At 44.0% G+C, this 12,245-nt stretch overlaps 1 protein-coding gene across 1 annotated transcript in view; it reads right to left on the bottom strand.

Moving 5' to 3' along the window:
- LOC147438215 (phosphatidylinositol-3-phosphatase myotubularin-1-like) overlaps positions 1 to 12,040 on the bottom strand; it is a 98,540-nt gene extending 86,500 nt beyond the window's left edge. Inside the window, exons 1-2 of the mRNA XM_086487517.1 lie at positions 11,693 to 12,040; positions 11,114 to 11,197 (exon numbers count right to left, since the gene is read on the bottom strand). Of these exons, the coding sequence (XP_086343643.1) occupies positions 11,114 to 11,197; positions 11,693 to 11,734 (126 nt within the window). The 5' untranslated portion in view covers positions 11,735 to 12,040. The remainder of the gene's footprint in view (positions 1 to 11,113; positions 11,198 to 11,692) is intronic.
- Between the last annotated feature and the right edge of the window lie 205 nt (positions 12,041 to 12,245).

Here is a 12,245-nt window from a genome sequence, read left to right as displayed (position 1 = left end):
TATTTTCCCAGGGGCGGGTGGGTGGGTATGGGTAAAGGCTGTAACAATCCCTGTGCCTTATGCCTGTCAAACTTGACCTTCTAGCATACCAAGCAACTGCGCACAAACTCTTCCACATCCTTCTTCAGTCTCCGCCAAAAGAAATCTCTCTCTACCCCTTTCATGGTGGTAGCAATGCTGCGGTGACCCGTAAAAGGTGGACAGTGGCAATCAGTCATAACCTTTTCCCTCAACGGCTGTGTAACGCACAACATAGTCTTTTTCATCAAGTAGCCTTCCCGAAGGGAGTATCCAGCTACTGTCTCCCCATCCCGTATCCGTGTGAAAATATCTGCAAAATCTGTATCTGTGGCACACTGATCGACCATATCCTCGAAGCTCCTATGATGTATCGCGGAAATAGCCAGAACCAACGGTTTCCGAGACAAAGCATCTGCCACCACATTCTTCTGTCCCTGCACATGGACAATCTGGAAGTGAAACTGTGACAAGATGTTCGCCCACCGCATCTGCTTTTCCGAAAGCTGCTTCTGTGACAAGAAGTAGCGCAAACTCTGATGGTCTGTAAAGACAATAAAATCCGCTCCGAGTAGGTAATGCCGCCACTGAGTAAGAGCATGGATAACCGCCAAAAGCTCTTTCTCATAAATCTGTGCTGTCATCTCCGGCCTAGAGAACAAACGGCTCTCGTAAGCTATGACATGGCCTTCTTGCATCAAGACCGCACCCAGACTACGACCACAAGCATCACAATATACTTCGAATGACTTCTGCAAGTCCGGCAAAGTCAAAATAGGTCCCGTAGTCAATTTCTCTTTCAATGTCTGAAAGGCAGTCACCTCTGTGGGTCCCCACGAAAAAGGTACTCCTTTCTGTGTCAAGATATGCAAAGGGGAAGCAACCTCTGCAAACTTTCGTATGAACCGCCTGTAGTATGAACATAGTCCCAAGAAGCTTCTAACTTCATGGACATTCCTCAAATCGGGCCAATCACGGATAGTCTCTATCTTGGCCGGGTCCATTTGCACTCCTGTTGTGTTGCTGACACAATGTGTCCCAAAAAGTGTATCCATGGTAGGAAAAAATTCACTTTTCTTTGCATTAATCACTAGCGTGTGATCTCGTAATGCCTAAAAGACTTGAAGCAGATGATCTCTGTGTTCTGCCTCATTCTTCGAGAAAACAATGATGTCGTCAAAGAAAGTGCCAACAAATAGCCTGTACTCTCGAAAAATCCTGTCCATCATCCGGTTAAATGTCGCAGGAGCATTGGTTAAGCCAAAAGGCATCACCAAAAACTCAAATAACCCAAAAGTCGTTCGAAAAGCTGTCTTGTAGACATCTCCTGGCGCTATCCTGATCTGATGATATCCACTCTTCAAGTCAATCCTGCTAAAGCACGAGGATCCCTGTAACCTGTCGAGTATATCATCGATCCTAGGAATCGGAAATCTGTTCTTGATGGTGATTTCGTTGAGAGTGCTATAATCGATGCACATTCTCCAAGATCTGTCTTTCTTCAAAATCAACAACACTGGAGAGCAATACGGTGAAGTACTAAGCTGGACAAGACCCTTTTCCAAGAGGTCTTTCACTGAGTTCATAATCTTTTCATTCTGTACTCGGCTCACACAATAAGGTGGCCGATTCGGTGGTGTGCTTCCAGATATCAGATCAATGGTATGATCTTCAGGCCCTCTCAAAAGCAATCAGCATGAGCGTGGAGAAAAAAATCTTGGCGTTCTTTTCTTCAGGTCAAAACATATTCAACTTTTATCCATGGTTCAGTTCTCCCAAAAGAATGAGTAAGAAAACTGAAGTTCATCAAGTACAATCTCTAAGCCCTTCATTTATCAAAGTCGCTTTCTCGGCCCGGTAGTCAACCACGGCGTAGTTCTTGTGGTACCAAGGGATCCCGAGTAGAACGTCACTCACGTGCCCTGAACACCCCTGTCATTGCAAACGAAGTTTGCCAATGCTCGGTGTAATGGCAACATCCCATCCGGGTGCCAGTCGAACTACCTCCGCCAGTGGCGTCAGTCTGTCGGGCGCAGTTCCAAATCGAGCCGCCAATTCCAAGTGAAAAGAAGTTGGCCTTGGCTCCTTCAAAAGAGCTTCTTGATCCTTCACTTTGCCCCAAAAAAAAACGGCAAAGTTTGTACTTTCATTCATTTGATTCGGTGCAAGTCCCACGCCATGTGGTACCAGTTCTGCTTTTCTATCTGCCTTTTCTGCCACATTCCTCAGCTGCTCTCGAACTCTCAGACCTGTCGTCGTCTTTATCATTCTGTTCTTTCTGTGCCTTATCAGGGCACTTTGCGGAAATATGTCCATGTTTCCCGCATCCAAAGCACTTCCCCTCTCTGATGAAGCGAGCTCTCTCCTCAGGAGTAAGCTTGGGTCGTGCATCCTTTTTTTTTCTCTGGGTTGCTCTTTTTCATTCTACTTTCATTCCCAGAAGTCTGTTTGGCTCGTTGTGTCATGGCCTCATCTGTGGGGTAGGTCAGACTGCCAGAGTGAATGGCAAAGCCCCGCTTCGCATGACTCATCAACTCCTAAATAGAAGCTGACTTCTGTTCCAAGCAGTGATCTCGGATCTCTGTAGGTAGACCCAAGGTAAACCGCTCAATTTGTTCTCTGAACGAGATCTTCTTGAACGAAGAGGCGGGTAGAAAAGAGCTCCAGAATCTTTCACAATAAGAATTCACTGTATCGCTCTTGGTCATCCGGAGATGGTTCCAAGCAGCTCGTATATCTCGCTCAAACTCTTGAGTCAACCAAGAAGAAATAAAAAGCCTCTTGAATTTCAGCCATGTAACTGGCACAGTCTTGCTTAATAGAAGCGTGGACCACCAAGTACGAGCATTCCCCTCAGAGTAAGAGGCAGCTCTCCGAATCTTGGAGTGCTCTGAATAGCGTCCTCCCGCGAAAGCGATGTCAAACTGCTGTATAAGAGACAAAGCCTTCGAAGCATCTGAGTATCCTGAAAAGTATCAAACTTGATCGAGTGGCCACCTTCCTTAAACTCTCGGACTTTCTTGCTGTTATCTTCGAGAAAGTCATACCGGTTGGCTTTGTAAAAATTCTTCTTGTTCGCATAAAACTTTCCGTCATCGGAATCTGAGCTGTCTGTAGACGAGTCCTCAGTAGAACTGTCAGTCTCTGGGCGAGATGTAGCCTTCTTTGCCTTTTTCTTGCCCGTTCCGAAGCTTTGTGTCTTGCTTCGCTTTTTGCTTTTTTTCTGTCTTCTTCGCTCTAATCCGAGGAGCTAGAAGAGCTGTCAGAAGAAGAAGAAGAAGAACTGGGTACTCCTTCAAATCGAACACGCTTCTTCCGTTTCTTTGCTTTGTCGAATGTCGACTGACGACCCAAATATCCCGGGAAGTCAGTACCTTTGTTCTGCTTTTTGCCCTGCTTTTTGCCGTGCTTTTTGCCTTTCTTTTGCACGTCGAAAAGCTGAGCAATCCGTGCATCAACCACGTTCTCCAGTTCCTTCTCCGTATATTTCTTGGAGGTAGAAGGTTTCTTGAGAGCGGGTTTCGGGAGTGGTGTTGTATTTCTCTGCCACTCCATCTGTACCTCTTTCAAAGAGGTCTGGTTCATATATTTTACCATCTTCGGGTCCTTGGCAAAATTGAGCATCATTCAATTGACGACGCTCCATCTCTGTTTGCTCCGCCTGAGTAGGCCGAGGCGGGCCATACTCTCTGTCTGAATCTTCGTTGTGATCCCAGCCCGCATCTCCAGATGCAGAGGGAGTCGACTGATCATTGCCTGAAGCCATAGGTGCCGCGGAAAAAAAAAAAAATCGGGGATCGGATTTCCCGTAGAAGAGAAATCGGCCGTGCTCTGATACCACTGTAACAAACTTGGACACTCCAAGTCAAGAATCAACCGCGACAGCACCAAATAACCACTTCAAAACAATTCACAGATCACAATAGATTTGCACTGGCCCGGCGGAGTTCCGTGCCTAGAGATATTGGCCCCAAAGACTGGCGCCCCTTTCGGTATTTCTTTTTGTATTAATCAATCATCAAAGTACAAGAGAGCGGTTAGGGTTTCACTCTCAGACTCTGCGTCCAGATGCTCTGAGAAGTGAGGCCCTCACCACTAATTTAAAGGTTACAAGGGATGCCCAAAAGCAGAGCCCCAAAAGCTTTTAAAATCAAAAGCATCAGTTCTCTCTCTCTCTTAGAGAGTCTTTTCTCTTTTTTTTTTTATAAAAAAAAAGCAAAAGCAAAATTCGCGTCGCTCATCATTTTCCAAAAAAAAAAAAAAAAAAATTATTTTTAATAATCCACCTCCGCGATTTCCGGAATTTAGGGTTTTTGGCAAAAATTAGGGTTTGCAGGAATTTTAGGGTTTCTGGCAGAAATTAGGGTTTCTGCTGTCCGCCACGTCATCACTTTGTGACGCCAGGGTTGACAATGAGCATGTATGTGTCGTACATGTGTCGTACATGTGTTGAATACACCAGTGTTGACTGTGAGCATGTACGACATAGATGCAAACGAGGACGTTTGAGATTTCAAGAGGGGGGTATGTCACAAGCGTGTGACTACTATCTATCCTTTTTGCTGATTTCTTTCTTATTATTTATTCATTTTCACTTTTTGGAAACACCCCTCGGGAAATCTAACTGCCCTGCATTGCATAGCTAGTGTGGAACTGTTCAGAGGGAGTCCAAGCCTGAGGGCAAGAGAGCACTAAGGTTGGACAAGGACTATGGTTAGCCAAAGTGGGGTCATTGACTAGTCAAAGTGGAATCCTTTGCTACAGAGGCTACATTCAGTTGTTGGTGTGGTTGTAGTGTACAAAGAGGGTCAGATGACCTAGAAAGATACAATGGCAGCATCTCCTAAAATTTAGGGAACTGCTATTTTGGGACCTGAAAATGTGTTCACGTCATTATCTCCGGAATGACAAGGGGAACATTCTATTACTCTGCAGTGAAGTCAACTGGGCAACCGGTCGGGAGATTTTTAGGCGGCAACCCCGAAACGAGAAATAGCCTGTAAATGTGCCAAGTGGCACATTTCTATGCACTTTCCTCATGCAGGAAGAAGTGACGCTGAATTTCGGAGAAGGGAGGCTCATTTTCAGTTTTTGTCACAGGTTGAGAGCTATGGAGTGCTTCCTTTCCCTCTTTTGTACAGTGCGGTGCCAGGAGTGATGCCCTGCACGCTACGCACTGCTCTCTCTCTCCCCTATGGCAGTATGTTATGCCCCTCTAGTGGGCTTTTCAATTGACCAATGTACAGTTGTGTGGATTCATTCGCGATTGCCGAGGCAAGAGCCTCTTGCACAGGTTACTCCAGCGGCTAATCCCCTGCACGTACAGGTGATTCGGAGAGGTTTCACGTGCGAAATCTCGTCCGATTCATAGGGCAAGTAGCCCTACAGGTGCGGGAGCTCGAGGACTTGCTACGGATGCGACCAGCACGCAATACGGAGCCCGAAACAGTGAATTACAGCCTGCTGTGTATTTTTGCAGGTTTAGGGTTTTGGCCCTAAACGGACCCTAATACCCCAGGAGGTTCGGGGACGCAAGGGGACCGCTGTACAGGTGATCTGGCGCATTTTCGGGGGCAGAAAACAGAGAATATAGCGTGCTGCAGATTCTCGCCAGGTTTTGCAAAGTGTCCGTATGCGTCGGGAAAGTAATCCAATGCGTGGGAATACTGACTATGAAGGGTCCTAGTACAGTTATGCTGCCGAAATCGGGCCAAAACAGTTGAAATTCAGCCAAGGTTGTGCGGGGCAGCTTGTAGGGAACCACAGCGTTTATTCCCTCTTTTAAAGAATAAAGAAATACCGAAAGGGGCGCCTATTTAGGGGCCAATCTGGTGTCGGTCTTCTCATACAGGTGCAATCTAGCAGCCTGTATCCCTTCCCCCTTTGTTGTGTCTTGAAAGTACAAGTAAAGTGGGCAACAAATTAAATGGGTGAAAGTAAATAAGGTTTAAGTCTAAGGTCTATCGCTCTTTTTGAAAGTACAGGCCGGTTTCAGGGGGTGACAAGGGCATCGGAAAGGGAATATTCCATAGTCGGAAGGAAATTCCGAAATGAGTTAGAATTGTGCATAAGGATGAGCAAGCACTTGATTGAAGATGGGTTTAGAGGAAACTTTGAGGAAAACCAAATTCTTTCTGAGAAAGCAAGTATGGGGAGCAAGCATTGGAAAACTCTACTAAGGTAAGTTGGAACAAATAGCATTTTGTCTTTCTTTAAAGCTCCTTTCAAAGATAGTGGAAACCAAACAAGTGCCAAAAATGTACAATGGTAACATGGAGTTTCCATCGACCTTAGGGAAGGATTAACATTGTGCAAGTTATGTGATGGACTTGGGGGCAAGCTTACTTATCAGTACTATGGACAACCACCCATTTGCTTGCATACATGTGATTGCTTTGTTTATTATGTCCTGCCAAGGGATGAAAGCATGAGTAGATTGATGGTGCATCAAAGAAGTCACCAACACGACGTGAGGGACTCGCAAACACAAGAAAAAGGCCAATGCTAGGAACAAGAAGATGCTGCTGCGGATTTCGCCGCGAAGATGATGCCGTCTGTGATGCCCATGGCTGCCCCGATGTACCGAATGACGCCAAGACCAGGTAGGCAAGTTTCATCACAAAGAAGTGCCTACGGAGAGTATTTCCATCCCGACAAGTTGTTGTTTTTCTCTGTTTTCAGCCCAAGAACACCCCTCTTTTATCTATAGGATTGTAAGAGAAGGTTCTCTGCAAAGAGATCCCTTCTGGGAAGTTGCTTTTCGGAAACCAAGTTTGCGTTCCAAGTGTCGAGACTTCAAAGGTAACATTTTTCATGTTTTGATCACTGAGTATTTGTTTGCGGGAGCACTTCCTTTTCGCAAGGGAGTAGGAGCAGAGGAAGGCATAAGCCTCTGCATGAGAAACTAGAGCGTGTTCTGCAGAAAGAGGACTCTAGGAACAGAGTCAGGAAAGAGTTACGGGGATGCCATGCCCTGAGTCTGGAAGGTGAGAACCTTGGTTCTCGAAGATTCAAAATAAGGAACGAAACTTCCTTGGAATAGGGTCATGTCCTAGGAATAAGTACCCGAGGCTTCCGAATACCATCGAGTATGATACTAGAACAAACGTGGTAATACGTTTGTTCAAGAGCTTGTATAGACGTGTCACAAAGTGATGACATGGCGTGCCCAACTGGAAGGGAAATGGCCAAGAGGATAAGAGAAACTGAGCCCAGATGGACAAAAAGAAGTCTGGACACAGAATGTCTTGCTGAGAGGCCTAAAAGGGGCTAGGAATTAAAAACCTAACCCCTAATGACCTAAAGAACTTAAGGAGCACTTGCCGTGGGGCCTAAACTCCAAAATATCGAAAGCTTGACCTCTTGGGCTGCTATCCGTAAATCGCGCTCGTTGTGCCATGTGGCAGGCCTGTTGTACGGATTTTTGCGATTTGCGTTGGGTCGAGGACGTGGCAGTTGCGTGAGCTTTTGAGTACTGATGCTTTTGAGCGGTGTGCTTACAGAAGCTTTACAGGGCTCTGCTTTTGGGCATCCCTTGTAAGTTTATAAAGGGCTCCAGAGCCTCAATCTGCAGAGCATTTGGACGCAAAGTCTGAGAGCAGAGGACCCTTGGGGAGTTGTACTTTGCGAGCATAATAATAAAGAAATACAGGAAGGGGCGCCAGTTTTCGGCCCATTGCATCTAGGCGCAGAACTCCACCATGCCTCCTCTCTCTCTCTCTCTCTCTCTCTCTCTCTCTCTCTCTCTCTCTCTCTCTCTCTCTCTCTCTCTCTCTCTCTCTCTCTCTCTCTCTCGCGTCAAAGTTCAATGATTTTGCAGTTTCTAATCGTGTGTTGCTATTGATTTCTCGCTGGAGTGTCCAAGTCCATAACAACCACAACAAAGGAGGGAGCCCAAGGTCAACCCACATGAAAATTTTGATGGGGTATGATCAAAGTTTAGAGGCCACTTTCAACAAGGGAAGCTGTTTGTACGCATGCAACCAGAGCATTACCCAAATGGTGCTTCTCAAGTTAGTCTCATCGGCACTCCTCTCAACATGCTTTGAACAAGTAGTTGTCGAAACCAAGCAAGCTACGAGAAGGCTATTACCCTCCATTCATTGGAGAAGAAAGGAAAGCTTTTCTTTGGGGGTATTTACCACTATCCTAGGCTTCCAGGCAACATTGTTTTAGATCGAGGATCATAGTTCATATCAAGCTTTCGGAGAGGATTGTTCAAGCTTCTAGGAGTAAAGATTAACCTCTCTTTACGCAATCATCCACAGAGTGCGGACAAACAAAGAGAGTGAATCAAGTTCTAGAGCAATATCTCCAATGCACAATCAACTACCATCAGGACAATTGGGTAGAATTGCTAGCCCTGGCTAATTTGCCTATAGCACTATTCATGCTTCTACTCGACATACCCCATTCTTTGCCAATTATGTCGACACCCGAGGATGGATGTCCACATGAATCATGGAGTGAAGAATCCGGATGCCATAGATTTCGTCACATATCTACAGAGCATTCATGAAGAATTCACAATGAATATCAAAAAAGCTCAACAGAAGTATAAAAGTAGCACGGACAAACACAAAAGTAACGCGGACGAACATTGAATGCAACATCCACCGTACGAGATTGGGGATTGAATGTGGCTTCTCCGCCGCGATCTACGTTCATCTCGCCCTTCCCAAAAGTTGGACCATTCAAGATAATTGGCCAAGTGAATCCACTCACATCCCGTCTCTAGTTACCACATTCTATAAACATCCATTTACTCTTTCATATTTCACTTTTGGAACCTTGTTATCAGTGCCAAATTCCCGAGAGATGCTCACAGCCACCACCGCCCATAGAGATCGAAGGTCGTAAAGAAGATGAAGGCGAGCAAATCCTTGCTCGACTTCGTGGAGGCAAATCCTTGCCTCCATGATCTCTCGTGGAAGACTTCAGTACCCCTGTACATAAAGTATAATGCAAGCGAACAAACATGAGAGCCTACATCTAACCTCCATCACGCACCTGCCAAAGCACAAGTTTCATCAACAATGTCCATCATAGCCTGCCCCACGTCGAGGCACAAACGCTCCTCGTGGCTAGAGAAGGGGGTGTTGTCACGGATACGAGAGTTCTAGAAGAATCTAGAAGATTCTAGAAACTTAAAGAATCCCAGAAGGTTCTAGAAGTACCAAGAAGATTCTAGAAGTAAGTAGAAGAATTTTGAGGAAGAATCTTGAAGGTTCTAGCAGAGCTAGAAGACTCTAAAGGAAGAACTTATAAGATTCTTGACCTCCTTAGGCTTTAGTATAAATAGAAATCTTGGGCTACATAGTACAAGCCCCTCAGTCTTGCAAACACCAGTTGTGAGGCTCCTGCGAGGTAAGCCCTCCTCCATATCTTGTCTTGTGTTCGAGTCTTGTTAGCAAGTCTTGTCTTGTACTCTTGCATTGTAATGCAAGTTTTATGGTCAAGTTCTCTTAATCAAGTATTAAGTCTTGTAATCAAGAAATAAAGTCGTGATCAAGTACCTTATATTGTGAGCACCTCCTCTAGGCTCTCGCTCTCTTCTAGCTCGAGACATGATCATAACAGGGAGTATGTCACAAACTGCTGACGTATCCACCACTGAAGACGAAGGGGGTTAGGACTCTTTGATCCTAACCCTAGCCAACCTACAGATCCCAGCTGAGGGGCCTAAACCCTAACAAAAGAAGAAGAAGAAGAAGAAGAAGAAAAGACCAACTTATTGAAGCCAAGTGGCCTAAAGATGAAAGGGTTAGGATTCAAAATCCTAAAACGGACCAACTAAAAGTATGTCCCAATCTATTCTTTCAATTGGCACGTGGTGCGTTACATTCTGACAGTACCACACAAAAACGGTAACAAAAATACAAGAGACCACCACGAATGGGATAGTTGATGGGCCCTTGTGTGGCAAGAGTCTACACCATTGCTTACCCAATTTGAATTAAATTTTCATGTTGTCGAAAGATACTCCTTGAGTGGAGACTATGGAACTAGACTCAAGATCCAAGATCTGTTTTTTTGTGACTTAGCGCTTTATCGGAAACATAATCAATCAAATCGAGATTGAATTGTCCTTGGGTAGGTGTAGAGGTTGGTGGTCCAACCCTTCAATACATGAATAACTTACTTCCTATATAGTTATTGTTTTCTAGCTTTTTTTTTGAGGAAAATATTACGCTAGTATGAAAACATTGAATATGCCCTTATTAAAAATTTGCTTTTCAGTCTGATGTTTAGATATGTAAAGATATCTAAAGACTTTACCTTTACTTTCTCCAGTTGTCAAAACACCTTTGATTAGGAGACATAATTAAAGACTCAAACCAATGTAACATTCACTGAAAGTAATAAAGATTCTAGATAGTTCAAGATATATCAAATGTTTTGATATAAAAATCTCAATTAATTTCCTCTAAAGAAAAAAAAGGATGAATTAATTTTTTGGAGCTAGAACACCGATGCCGAGAGCAAGGCTTAAGAAACTTATATGTCGAGCATTTTGCACAAATTAGGATATATCTGACTCAAGCAAACAAGATGAGCAATCAGACATCCAAATGACAAAGTTAAGTGAGGAAGAGAGTGTCACTTTGCTATCTCAAAAAGCTCAAGTACTTGCCAACAACCGCAATTCATCCATCAGAGTTCCATAACCAAGCCTTTCTCAAGCCTGGCTTAATGAAGAGCATTAAACTTGAATTTAAAAGGAAGTCTCCCCAAATCGGGCTACAACCTTCATATGGAAAGAGGCAAGTGAGAACTTCCTAGAGGCAAGAACCAATCACAACAAGGGTCTTGAGGTCTCAAAAAGACAGTCAACATGTAGTGCCACTCAGCTCAAAGGATGTGAATGATTTGTCTCCAACTCAACTCAAAGGATACTTCCTCTCCTACAAATGCACAACCCTCCTTTTACATAGACAACCAACACAAAAGGCAGGAAACAAAAAGAATCCAGCCACAAACAACTACATGCACAATAAAATGCAATATTAAATAAAGACTTCTTCATAACTAACTTTCAACAGGTGGTTTCCAAACCATTTTGGACACGAAACAACAGGAAAAACGAGTATCATACCTCAGCAATCACTCCCTCATCTGGCAGAAGAAGATCTTCCATGCCGTGTGAAAAAGACCCACTGATAGGTTGGGAGACGGAAACCTTGAAATGATGGAAGGAAAGAGCACATCACAGCAAGTAATTATCGGCAAATTACTTCGACAGCACAAAGTAAGAACACTTATGAAAAAAAACCTACATGCAGTTATCCTTAATGCAAATTTTGTTGATGTATTGAACGCTGTGCATGTTCTAATTCTAAAAGTAGCTCGGATTCCACCTTGTGTTAATTTTCTTTAACAATAAGCACAGTTGCACGATAAGGAGCAGGTTGACGTGTAGCTCATGTAACACGATCATAGAAAAAAACAAACTTAAAATGCATGCCCCCCTTACTGGTTTTCTGAAGTATGTTTATCTGCAAATCTGCATTTACTTGACGAGCATGCAGTCTTAAGCCAAATAAACAATTTCCTGTGAAATCTTCTATGAATCGACAAAGCTACCATATAATTTGATATCTCCTAATGGGGCAGGAAAAAATGAATACCATAGAAAAAAAATGCATGGAAATAGATGAGTGAAGCACAACCGTACCTCCACAGAAGTCCAATCGAGCCAACTCTCTGATCCATCCATTGTTTCCAAAAGAAGAATCCCTGCTCTACCACTGCGTTACACGAGAAAAATACAAGGAGGAGCTGATCGGCAAGAGAATTCGCTGCGGTGCTGGAATTTAATGCCTTGCTCCAAGACAAAACAACAGAGAGGAATGGCTATGTCTTTGCACAAACAGACGTTCTTTCTCTCTTTTATTTGAGCGTCTCCGCATCAAGGCTATGCTGCTTCCTATCCTTTGAACGATCGCGTTACCCGCTACTGCTTCTACTCTGTCGACAGATAGTTTACTAACGTAACCACGTGCGCTATTCTTGATAAGTCTACTTGGGCCTTTTAATTTTGCTGTGTTGCATATGCTCACAAAAATAAGTTTTCCTTCACTATGGTATGTGGTGCACCTACACTGCTTCATTAGCTGCGTTCGCATCGAATTGAGATTGAGCAAAGTATTCAACACTTCCCAAATGAAAAAAAATTGACAAGTTTTATTATTTGATGCTATTAATTAGTTTAAGATATTTATTATCGA

This window comes from Adiantum capillus-veneris, chromosome 17 (genome assembly GCF_014529385.1).
Source record: "Adiantum capillus-veneris isolate H3 chromosome 17, ASM1452938v2, whole genome shotgun sequence".
Classification (NCBI taxonomy): Eukaryota; Viridiplantae; Streptophyta; class Polypodiopsida; order Polypodiales; family Pteridaceae; genus Adiantum; species Adiantum capillus-veneris.
Note: the sequence above shows the minus strand (reverse complement) of the source record. Positions and strands in the feature narration are given on the sequence as shown.